Source organism: Ictalurus punctatus, chromosome 3, assembly GCF_001660625.3.
Source record: "Ictalurus punctatus breed USDA103 chromosome 3, Coco_2.0, whole genome shotgun sequence".
NCBI lineage: Eukaryota > Metazoa > Chordata > Actinopteri > Siluriformes > Ictaluridae > Ictalurus > Ictalurus punctatus.
The window spans coordinates 19,239,374-19,251,523 of record NC_030418.2 but is presented as its reverse complement, the minus strand read 5'-3'; the positions used below and the strand labels follow the sequence as shown (position 1 = coordinate 19,251,523).

Here is a 12,150-nt window from a genome sequence, read left to right as displayed (position 1 = left end):
TAAGGACAATTAAGTTGCAATAACTGAACTTCAATAACTAACCTTCAATTATGTATTTTTTAAAAATCACCCAGTTAATAGCAACATTGGAAATCTGTCTTTTTGACTTGACACCTTACTGATTTAAACCATCAATGTCCTTATAATGTGTGTATTTAAATGTTTGTTCGTTCATTCCACCATTTAAATATTTAGCGTAGATGGGTTAGAAATACAGAAACCTAAAATGTTTCAAACGTTAATATGCTGGAACGTTTATTAATTATTTTTTTTTCGACTTGTACTTTGAAGCTCAGTTAGGTTTATGTTATCGGTAATCACGTGAATACAAGAACCCAATCAGATGTGAGAATCGGGGCTGAACTACTGGGATAAGTGAGAGAAATTAGTAATCTAGTAGGAATATCTAGTATATAGTTATTTATCTCTTTATTTTCTTTTATTAATTAATTATTGTTTTGGTATTATTATTATTACTTTTTGTTTGTTTTCATTTTATTTTGTTTTTTTCTGTCAATCTACTGCCCACACTCCAGTCCAGTAGGTGGCGGTAATGCACCTTTAGTGGTTTTCCAACCGCCATTAAAACAAAAAGAAGAAGAAGAATCGGGGCTGTCCAATCAGGTTTGGCGGCGCACGCTAGTCTTGATGTTTCTGTATCTTTAGTGTGTTGGTCGGTGTAAAATCGTTGGTTTATTACACCGACTGAAGAGCACTGTTCTTTTCCATTAAAGTGTGCAGACTACGGGGATGAATAGTATTATATAGGTGTCGGTTATAACTGTGGCACAATGTCGCTGGTGACTGGAGGAAGCTGTGTGTTTGAGGCGGTTCAAAGGGGTGATGGTGAACAAGTGGAGCTGCTCATTCAACAGGACCGAACCATCCTGAAACAGAGAGGTGGGTTATTCAGACAGCTGTGTTAATCAGGCCTCTGTGCCGGAAAGGAGTCATGGACTTAACAGCATTTCGTCTCTTCTTGTTGTTGTTTGCAGCAGGGCCGGTATTAGTTATGCCGGGGCCCGGAACAAAACTGTTTAATTTCCCCCCTTCCCTTTACAGTTGGCTTGGGATATTCTGCGCCATGCTTTATTAACAACTATTCAAACAACTGCTGACAAATGTCATTCAAAAACGTTCACCAAACTTGATTATGTAACCTGAAGCTTGTTCAAAACAGAGTTTGCGCTGCACCTACGGTAACCATTCGAAATAATCTTTTATTCGTGCGAACAACTATTAGGACAACTGTAGTGTCATTAAAACATTCATTCAACAAAATGTCATTCAAAAACGTTCACCAAACTTGATTATGTAACCTGAAGCTTGTTCAAAACAGAGTTTGCGCTGCACCTACGGTAACCATTCGAAATAATCTTTTATTCGTGCGAACAACTATTAGGACAACTGTCATTAAAACATTCATTCAACAAAATGCACTCAAAAACGTCTCGTAAACATCGAGTAGCCTAAAGCCTAAAACAGTACATGGACAACAATAATCCGATATTAACCCAATTAAAACAATACTCTGATTAAGAAACTACACTGTAAACAGAATGACAATACCACCCACTGCACCTTTTTGGTAGCGAAGTCGTGTATAATGTCACTGAAGTTCACGTTCTGTGCCAACTGGCTCTCTATGGAGGCGCAGAAGAGCGGAGTTTGTTGAGGTAGAAAAATGAAAGCCTTAAGAAGCGACTAGGCTTTGGGGGAAACGGTGAAACGCTGGGCTAACGTTAGCTCACTGTAGGCTAGCATAAGTCAGCGTTCTGTGGCCGCATGTGAAGAACCATACACGTGTTAGTGTAAAAGTGGTACATGCATTAACATATCCAACCTTGCTTCTTTGATTCTTCACTCTGTCTTCCCAGTTTCAGAAATTTCGCCATTTGCTCTCTTGGCTGTATGATGTCATCTTTCTCTCTCTCTTCTTTTCTTTTCGTTTTTCAGCACCAGATTTATGAGTAGGCATTCTGACAGCTCGAATAAATGGGAGGGATGTGTAAGGGTGTGAAGGGGTGTGTGTGTGTCCCAAAGAAGTTATAGGTCCGAACCATTATGTGGGCCCATAGTAAGGCTACATACAATGAAGAAAACTGATTCTATGGAAACAAGCAGGATATATTCCAAACAAATAAAACATTTTCTAAAACATAATGCTGTTTAAATATGCCACCAATAAATGGCCAACATGCATTGGGGGAAATAAGTATTGAACACATCAACTTTTTTTCAGTAAATATATTTCCACTGAGGTTATTCACATGAAGTTTTCATCAGACATCAGTATTAACTCAAGACATCTGGAAATATAAAGAATTCACAACATTAAAATCCATAAATATATTTATGTGTAATAAAGTGGAATGACACAGGAAAAAAATATTGAACGAGCTAAGAAAAAGCTGTTCTCCAAGGCAAGGAACCAGCTGAAATCTGTAAGTAATTATACCTCCTAACTGTGTAAATTATTATCAGCTGGGTTAGTAAATTGATGGTCTACAAAAAGGCTTTGCATTACCAAGGTGACAAACAAGAAACATCTCATGATGGGTAAAAGCAAAGAGTTCTCCCAAGACTTTCACACTGACTACGTTTACATGGACAGCAGTAATCTAATTAGTGACCTTACTCTGATTAAGATAATAATGTGATTAAGGTGTTTACATGAGTTGCTTTTAGAGTACTCCTGTCATGTTCCCGTTTTACAAGTTATAGAACATAATTAACAGCCCGCGTCATTACGTCACCGCCGTCCGCCATCCCTCCAGAATTTCACATATCAACATACAGTTCGTCTTCGTTACGGTACTGTATACAGTTTTGGGTGTTTTTATTTATTTATTTTTTACGAACGCTTTAAGTGCAGTTAATTATTTGTCATGCTATACGTGCTAATAGACAACTGCTTGAAGCCATGGGCTGCGTCTCAAATCGCGTAGTTACCATCTATATAGTAGCCGAGATACATGTATTTTTCCCACTACAGGCCTATAGTAGGAAAGTATGCGATTTGGGACGCAGCCATGCTCTCTTGTTTGCCATAAAATGTAAAACTGTCGTGTGTGATCGTGTCCTGTCGCAAAATGCGGTGAAAACTCTCACACGATGCTCATAATGTGATTAAGGTGTTTACATGTCTGTAATACACGTCCATAATGCGACTAAAACAGGAGTACTCCACCTGTCTTAATTCGATTAGAGCTTAATTCGATTATGACCTTAATTAGATTAAGGTAAGTAAAAATTGCTGTTTACATGGTAGTTTCTTAATCAAAGTATGGTCTTAATCGGATTAAGAGTGGATTATTGTTGTCCATGTAAACGCAGCTATTTTATTCATTTAGCAGATTTTATGAATCACACCCTTATTGTTGCAAAACATATTGATGGAATTGGATATAGACGTATTTCAAAACTTCTGAATCCTCCTGTAAGCACCATTGGGGCCATTATCTGCAAGTGGAAGCAATACCACTCTGTTATCAACCGACCACACACAGGAGCTCCTCACAAGATTTCTGACCAGGGAGTCAGAAGAATAGTCAGAAGAGTAGCCCAAGAGCCAAGGACCACTCGGAAAGAGCTCCAGAAACACTTGGAGGCAGCAGGTACCATCGTCACAGAGAAAACAATAGGCAATGCACTTCACTGCTCACGCTCACCTGCAGGACTCCATTACTAAAGAAAAGGCATCTCGAAGCTCGTTTAAAGTTTGCTACAAGTCATTTGTACAAGCCTATGAAATACTGGGAGAGTGTAGTCCGGTGAGACGAAAGCAAAACTTTTTGGCTGTCATACTACACACCATGTTTGGAGAAGAAATTGCACTGCACATCACCCTGAAAACACTATATCAACAGTGTGGTTTGGAGGTGGAAGCATCATGGTGTGGGGCTGTTTTTCATCACATGGTACTGGCAGACTTCATATAATTGAAGGAACGATGAATGGATCCCTTTACCGGGAGATTCTTGAGAAGAATCTGCTGCCATCCAGCAGGATGATTAAGATGAAACGTTGGTGGACCTTCCAGCAGGAGAACAATCCAAAGCACAGCAAAGGAAACTCAATAGGTTTCAGAGGGAAAAAAAGAAGGGGTTAGAATGGCCCAGTCAATCACCTGACTTGAATCCAGTTGAACAAGATTTAAAGACAATATTTTTAGAAGAATGGGCCAAAATCACACCTGAATACTGCAGCCGATTAATTTCTTCATACAGGAAGTGTCTTGAAGCTGTCATTACAAACAAAGGCTTCTCCACTAAATATTAAATAAATTTCAGTTAGCCTGTTCAGTACTTTTTTCCTGTGTCATTCCACTTTATTACACAACTTAATTTATGGGAATGAAGGCTAGCCCGTCTGGATTTGCAAGCATCACACGTAATCATTGGAAAGTAAGAACGTGTTTTATTTTCAGGTTGGGGTGGATTTACTGCCCTCCATTTTGCGGCTCTTCATGGGAATCAGCCAATAGCTGAACTCCTCCTGAACAGTGGTGCGAACCCCAACATACCCTGTGATAGTGGACAAACCCCCTTTCACTTTGCTTGCCGGTATGGAGTCCCTTCATGACAAGATCTCTCTCCATTTCATGTTGTTAATAGCAGAATTCAGTATAGTGTACAGCACATTTTCCACCCACATTTTTGTCTAGCAACTGGTGCAGTATGTGCGTTGTGATTTATTTATTTTTCTGTAACAGACATGGCAACATCAGAATCATGCACAAAATGTTGCAGCAGGGCGCAGACCTGCACATTGTAGATCAGCAGGGGAAAACATCATTGCATCATGCAGTCAGTGGAGGAAGCATGTGAGTAACTCAATTTTCTGTTTAATCTGATTTAAACATTACGCTCAGCTCATCTGCAACCTGTGTCCTGTTCTGCATTAATGTAATTCCTGTGAATACAGGACAAGCAAAGGGCCATTGCTGGGACTGGGAGCGAACATTGATAATATCTCATAGCACTGATAATCTTTTTCACTGCTGTCTGATGAGCAGTGTTGCCATGCAGTACCTCTGGGAGACGACCATGTTCCGATTCTCAGATTCTGATAAGTTCCTGATCACTCCACTACACATGGCGGCATCCACCGGGAATACAGATGTGGTCCAGTATCTGCTACGAGAAAATGTAAGCTGTTGAATTGGGTTGGAAGGTACAACAATATTATAATTCTGACACAATACACTTATATATTTAGGTTTCTCAGCGCTTTTATAACATTCAGGGACTTCCACTCAAAAGTGGAACATCCAGTATATTTTTGTACTGAATATTTTATTTTGTGTTAAATTGTTAGACTTATTTTAGACCTTAAATAAAATCTTCATTGCAATACTACTACTGCCACCACCACTGCTGCTACTACTACTACTATTCATATTCATATTCATATTATTATTATTAATAATAATAATAATAACAATAATAATAATAATAATAATAATAATAATAGATATACAGTGGGGTCCTAAAATCTAAAACCACATTGAAAATCTTAATTTGTTTTTCCCTTTAAAATAGGAAATAAATATAAAATAAAATTAGAATGTTTAAATATTTAAAACGTTGAATTCAATATCTCGAATATTTAATATTTTCTTTTATTTTAAAGTGAAATAGTAGTAGGAAAAAGCAAGAATAATAAAACAAACTGTTTTCATTAAAACATTTTTTAAAAGTTGCAATAGAATTCAACTTCATCATGCTTTGTTAAAACATCCTGAGATGTCATCATATAATACTGTATATATGCAATGTCACCTTCCTTATTGCTTCCTCATACACTGACTGAAATATTTCTTAATCCATTCATCTATATAAAGGAGATCAGGCATGCATTTACACATTTGCCACCAAATTTAAACAAATTTGTATATTGTAAGCTCATTTAAAGAGTAAATAAGAGGGAGTGAAAACTAGCGTAGATGTGTGGATAATGTGTTCGATTGTCTAAACATACAGTATACCTCTAAAGCTATTAGTTCATTAACAGTGTTACTGGGAAAGTTGAGCCATATTTTTTAGGAGGTTCATTAACAGTTGTCTATGTACAGACCTTTACTAGGTCACTGTAGTGAAGTGGAGCAGACAGAGATTTCAGGGATTTTTACTAATTGGCTTTAGGACAATGCCATCATAACCCAATCACTGTAAGTCTTTAATCATTTGAACACACGTGTGTCTGTCAGGCCGTAACATGGGTAGAAATCGTAGGATCAAACATTTAATAATATATATTCTTGCAGCTGATTTTATTTTTTTCTCTCCCTAATCAGAGATGCTTAGCAGATGCAGTAGACCACCAGGGGGCAACAGCGCTGCACGTGGCTGCTGAGAAAGGCGCAGTTGAAGTGTGCTGGTTACTGCTGCGCAGCACCGGACTCCACATTTTACACGTGAAAACCCACAGTGGCCTCACACCTTTAGACCTCTGCAGTCGCGGAACGACTTGTAGGTGTGTTTAACACCGCTATTCGTCGTTAGTTGCTCCTCTCAGAGTGGAGACGTAACAATTCTAAGCCATAAGACATCATTCTGCAAAATCACATGCACCTTTGTTCTCTGTCAACGTTTGTGTCATTCTTTATCTTTATGTATTTCAGACATCGGCAGCTCACCAAAATGTTCGTGAAGTTCATCAACAAACCAAAGGATCAGAAGCCCAGAGAATCATATGGTAGTTTTGAACTGTCTCAAACACACACACACACACACACACACACACACAGACTAGATTATGTATGTGAGGATTTCTACTCTGATGGATGTTGTGTTTTTATGTCTAATACAGTGCTGTACTACTGGACGCTTCTTTTGCCGAGTATCAGTGGGGCAGTGGTGCTACTCATAGCTGCGTCCCTGGGAGAAAAAGGAGGTGTGCTCTGTGGATTGTTCTTTCCCTTGCTGGCAAAAGTCACCTTGTCTCAGTACCACAGAATGAGTGACTATCAAAGGTTAGAGGGTTATGTTACTATCCCGTGTCATTACACTATTTTATCAAATCGTTTATTTGGACTTAAAAAAATTTTCTTCTTCTGTTTTTCGCTTCTAGGTTACCAAATCCCATCTATCTTGGAACTTTGACTGCAGGCATGATTCATACCTTAATCTGCTTTTACTATAAAATTCTACCTAATATCCTTCACTGGCAAAAGCTGATATACACTGCATAAAAGCTGTTTTGATTGTTCTGATACACACTACATTAACGTTGCCCTTAACCTAGTACATATTTGGCCAGCTTATGCTCTCTTAAATGTTACAGTACTTAATTTCTCTGTGGTTATCTGGCTTTTCTGGAAGCTTCTAACCCAGGATCCAGGACAACTGCAGGCAGCCGATACAGATCCTAGATTCTCCAGCATAGCAGACTTGGTGGAGTCTAATCAGAATCTCAGTCGGTTTTGTATTTACTGTGAGGTGAGAAAATTCCATAGCAGACGGAATGTCTTGATTTTTACTGATGGGGATTATTATTATTATTATTATTATTATTATTATTATTATTGTTTGTTTGTTTATTTTTTGCTAGTCATCTTGATTGTAAATTTATAATTAATAATTAATAATATAATTTCTCTTCTCAATTTAGATCTAATTTATTAGATCAATTTAATCTAATTTATATTAGATTTCTGTCTCATTAATTTCCTATTTATCATTTTAGCTGTTCCAAGTGGCCAACTGTAAGCACTGTCGTCTGTGTGACATTTGTGTCATGGATTATGATCACCACTGCCTCTTCCTAAACCGCTGCGTGGGCCGGAACAACCACCGTGTCTTCTTACTCTTCTTACTGGCCATGATAGTGGCTCAGCTCTTCTTCGTCAGCATTGCTGGATATTACCTTCAGTGGAGGTCGAAGGTGGAAGAGGGTTTTAGCTGGAGCTCAATAGCAATGAGAGAAGCGTGGGTGCTTCTGCTTCTCATAATCAATGCACTTGCTGTCCTGTGGGAGACCTGGCTGCTCTCTGAGCAGTTTAATGCCATCTCTACTGGAAGCACCATGTACTTCAGACAATGTCACCATAAGAAGTCTTCTTGTATCAAGCGTGTGGCCACAGTTCTTTTGTTTCTGGTTGAAGGGAAGAATTTTAGGTGTCAAAATCAAAATGCTGTTGATATTTAACTGTAACACAAGTGACTTTCTATACAGACAGCAGCTTTACAGTAATTTTTAATAGTTCATGAAGATTGAGGAATAACTGATGTCACTTGGAGTTGGTTTTAATTGATTTTTTTTTTTTAAACTGAACAAGTTTCACTGTGTGCTTCTTACAGAGGAGGCATTTCATCTTCTCACTGTTTGGTACACCACTGTTTTCATATTGACCAAAGAGTTAGTTTGAACTTTTGCACTGAACCATTTAATGTATTCATACTGTTCATACACAGATCATAAACTTTTGAATATTTTAATACAATATATGATAATCGTCTTACATGGTTACCTTGGAGTCTCATGTGCTCGGAATGTTTTTGTTAAGGATATAAAATTAACAGGATGGAATTGGGTATACTGAGCTTATACCTGCAGTCACTGGCACTTGCTCAGGTCCACCCACCAAATATTACTGACTGTAGCCCATCTGCAGCTATGCAGTTTGTCAGCCATCAGTGGAAAGGGACCATTATAGAACTGCCACTGAGCAGACATGCTCAGTCCAGCTTCGACAGTGACATGTTCAGTGTACCTATTAAAGTGGATACAGTGTATATTCAGGGTGTAATGCAATGGCATTATCTGTATCTGTTCATTGCTACAAATGTTAGTGTGTATCTGTATTCTGCTTTATACCTTTTATAGTAGTTACGGCCTAAATGGCAAGGGAGATTTTATATATATATATATATATATATATATATATATATATATATATATATATATATATATATATATAATGAAATAATGTTGGGAGCGAAGGTTAGCCTTCGCTCCCAACATGCATCAGTGAGCCTTGAGCACCCACGACCCTGTTGCTGTTTCACTGGTTGTCCTTCCTTGGGCTACTTTTGGTAGGTACTAACCACTGCATACCGGAAACACCCCACAAGACCTGCTGTTTTAGAACTGGACCATGGAGCAATGGAAGAAGGTGGCCTGGTCTGATGAATCACATTTTCTTTGACATCATGTGGATGGCTGTGGGTGTGTGTGTCTGTCACCAGGGAAACCTACCTGAACATTGTTGCAGACCAAGTACACTCCTTCATGTCAACGATATTCTCTATTAGCAGTGGCCTCTTTCAGTAGGAAAATGCTCCCTGCCACACTGCAAAAAATTTTCAGGAACAGTTTGAGGAACATGATAGAGTTCAAGGTGTTGACTTGGCCTCCGAATTCCCCAGACCTCGAACTGATGGAGCATCTGTGGGATGTGCTGGACAGACAAGTCCGATCCACGGAGGCCCCACCTCATTACTTACAGGACTTAAAGGATCAGCTGCTAACATCTTGGTGCCAGATACCACAGCACACCTTGAGAGGTCTTGGAGTCCATGCCTCCACAGGTCAGAACTGTTTTGCCAGCACAAGGGGACCTACACAGTATTAGGCAGGTGGTTTTAATGTTATGGCTGATCAGTGTATACACACATCAAGCACCTACAGGTCAGGTTGATGTTCAGATGAAAAAAATCAGAACAGGGAAAATGTGATTTCAATGGCATGGTTAACCTGGGACTTTTGTGTACAACAGTCTCTAGAAATTACACAGAATAGTGTAAAAAACAATAAACATCCACTGAGCAGCAGTTCTGTGGGCAGAAACACCTTGTTGATGGATCAGAAGAGAATGAGCAGACTGTTTTGAGCTGACAGGAAGGCTACAGTAACTAAAATAAACACACTTTACAACCATGGTGAGCAGAAAAGCATCTCAGAATGCACGTGAAACCTTCAGGTAGATAGGCTACAACAGCAGATCACATTAGTTTCAATTCCTGTCAACCAAGAAAAGGAATCTGAGGCTATAGTGGACACAGGCTCTGGACAGATGAAGATTGGAAAAAGAAAACATTTTAGCAATCTTCAACTGTCCAGTTTCAGTCAGTCTGTGCCCAGTGTAGCCTCAGATACCATGTTCTTGGCTGACATATACAGGTGTTCCTTTTTACAAACACGTGAAGAATATTTCATACATTCATATTGGTCATCCTTGAAGTCTCACTGGCCTCTCTGCATATCTGAATCGTAAAACTAATATTAAACATAAATTGTATAACAAGGTTAATCTATCTATCCTTATATCTGATCAATAGTTATAGCACAATGATGAGTACCAATGTTAGCATTAATCTGAACAAAGGCAGCTCATTTGATTTAACTGTCAAATATAATAACTCTTCTGAGTTGTTAAGAACATGTTTTGTTTGCTGCATGCAGTATTGGACAGACTCCTTGCATTAGACACTAGATTGCTCTGCTAGAGCAAAAGCAATGCTTTTAAGCTGAGATTTCATCATCAATCATCTGCATAGTCTGTGTTTGCTCTGAGCCTAAGTTCTCATTGATTTTCTTGTGGTAATACCAGTCAAGTAAAGGAACATGAATCTGCAAAGTTGAGAAGGACGGCCATGGATAATTACATTTCATTACTGCTCTGACACAGGCCTAGTCACTGTTGCATCCACCCTCATCCCTCCTTCTTTGTCTTGTCAGTGCAGATTTCAGAGGAAATGCAATTTATCTGCTAATCTCCAAGCATATGTATCAAGGGCTTCAGAGCAGTGGGTTTCAATCTGTGGCCTGAGATGGTAGAGCAGAGAAGCCATCAATGTAATCAACTTTAACATAATCAGTAATAATCACAAAAAAAGTTTTATTACTAGCCAACTTGAAATATTTAGCAGTCCCTCCAGGATTTCACGATTTTGCGATCGAAGAAATTACCAAAAAATCAAGCTGATGTGGATCATTCAGAGGAGCTTTAAATTTTCCTAAATTACAACAGATTTTTAGCAGATTTGGACTGAGACGTGTCATGTGACATCATCACAATGCTCGTTCAGACAAAGCCCTCTTCGATTCATGCAAGACGAAGACGTGTATAACTAAAAGGTCTCATTTCCCAACAAACATCACTGCGAAAGACCATGCAAAACAATTTCGTGCAATTTCACCAATTCAAGTAGTTTTCCACAAAAAAAAGCACAAAAACTCAGCAAGTTACAGTGCAAATTATGAAAAATCCATAGCAAATTCAAGCATTTTTGGCCAACAATAACCAAAAAAAAAAGCCCTCTGTGAAATCCTGTAGGACTGATTTAGGAGAATAATTATTTGAGTCAGGATAACATTGCAGTGCAGTGGGTAGCAATGCCTTCCACATGCATGTCCGTTTCCTCTAGGTTCTCAGGTGTCTTCCCACTTCCCAATGAAATGCCAATAGGTGAAGTGGCCGTGCTAAATTGCCCCTAGGTGTGAATCTGTATGTGAATATACTGTATGTGTGCATGGTGGCCTGTGATCAACTGGTAGCCCATCAAGGGTGTATTCACACCTAGTGCTCAGCATTCCTAGGATAGGCTCTAGATCCACCGTGACACTGACAAGGATAATCAGTGGTCAGAGGTCTTTGCTTCTTTGATTTCCATTACATTAATTATTATTCAGTTTGTAAGTTTATCGGTCAGGTAGGTTCTAACAGATGTAAATGTGCTGCAGGAGTTTCTCTGCACAGTCATGCCAGCCAACTGCTATAAAATGTTAAGAATTTTTCTTTTAAGAAGTCCATGCTTAAAGTTTGAACAGACATTAAGACCTCTGTATTGACATCACTGTGTTTACAGTAATAATGAGATTTTTTAAAAAACCCTGTGGAGCTTGTTTGAGGAAGTGTTACCCACCTTCAACTACACAGTCTTTATTAATAGATTAAAATATAATCTGTCTGTAATATGTTAATGTGCTGTTGTTCTGCTTCTGTACTTCTGTTTCTGTCTATAACTTGATTGTATATGAGGGCATAAATGTCTAGAATGCTGTCATTCCAGTTTTGATGTGATTTGGTTGAGGGTTCAAAAAGACATATCATGAGGATTTTGTGTTTTGCTCTCCTAGCTGTGGAGAGCACAAATTGCAAATTTTATTTTAACCTAAAATATGTGGATGCACATCTGTTTTTGG

General features: G+C 38.6%; 1 protein-coding gene across 1 annotated transcript; it reads left to right on the top strand.

Annotated features, from left to right (window-relative positions):
- The first annotated feature begins 584 nt into the window (after positions 1-584).
- si:ch211-223a10.1 (uncharacterized) lies at positions 585-8,464 on the top strand. Its single transcript, XM_017464091.3, has 10 exons — positions 585-900; positions 4,430-4,565; positions 4,715-4,825; positions 5,018-5,150; positions 6,299-6,477; positions 6,626-6,699; positions 6,814-6,976; positions 7,075-7,157; positions 7,252-7,442; positions 7,690-8,464. Exons 1-10 carry the CDS (start codon positions 792-794, stop codon positions 8,149-8,151), a joined length of 1,641 nt encoding a protein of 546 aa, XP_017319580.1. The 5' UTR covers positions 585-791; the 3' UTR covers positions 8,152-8,464.
- The last annotated feature ends 3,686 nt before the right edge of the window (positions 8,465-12,150 follow it).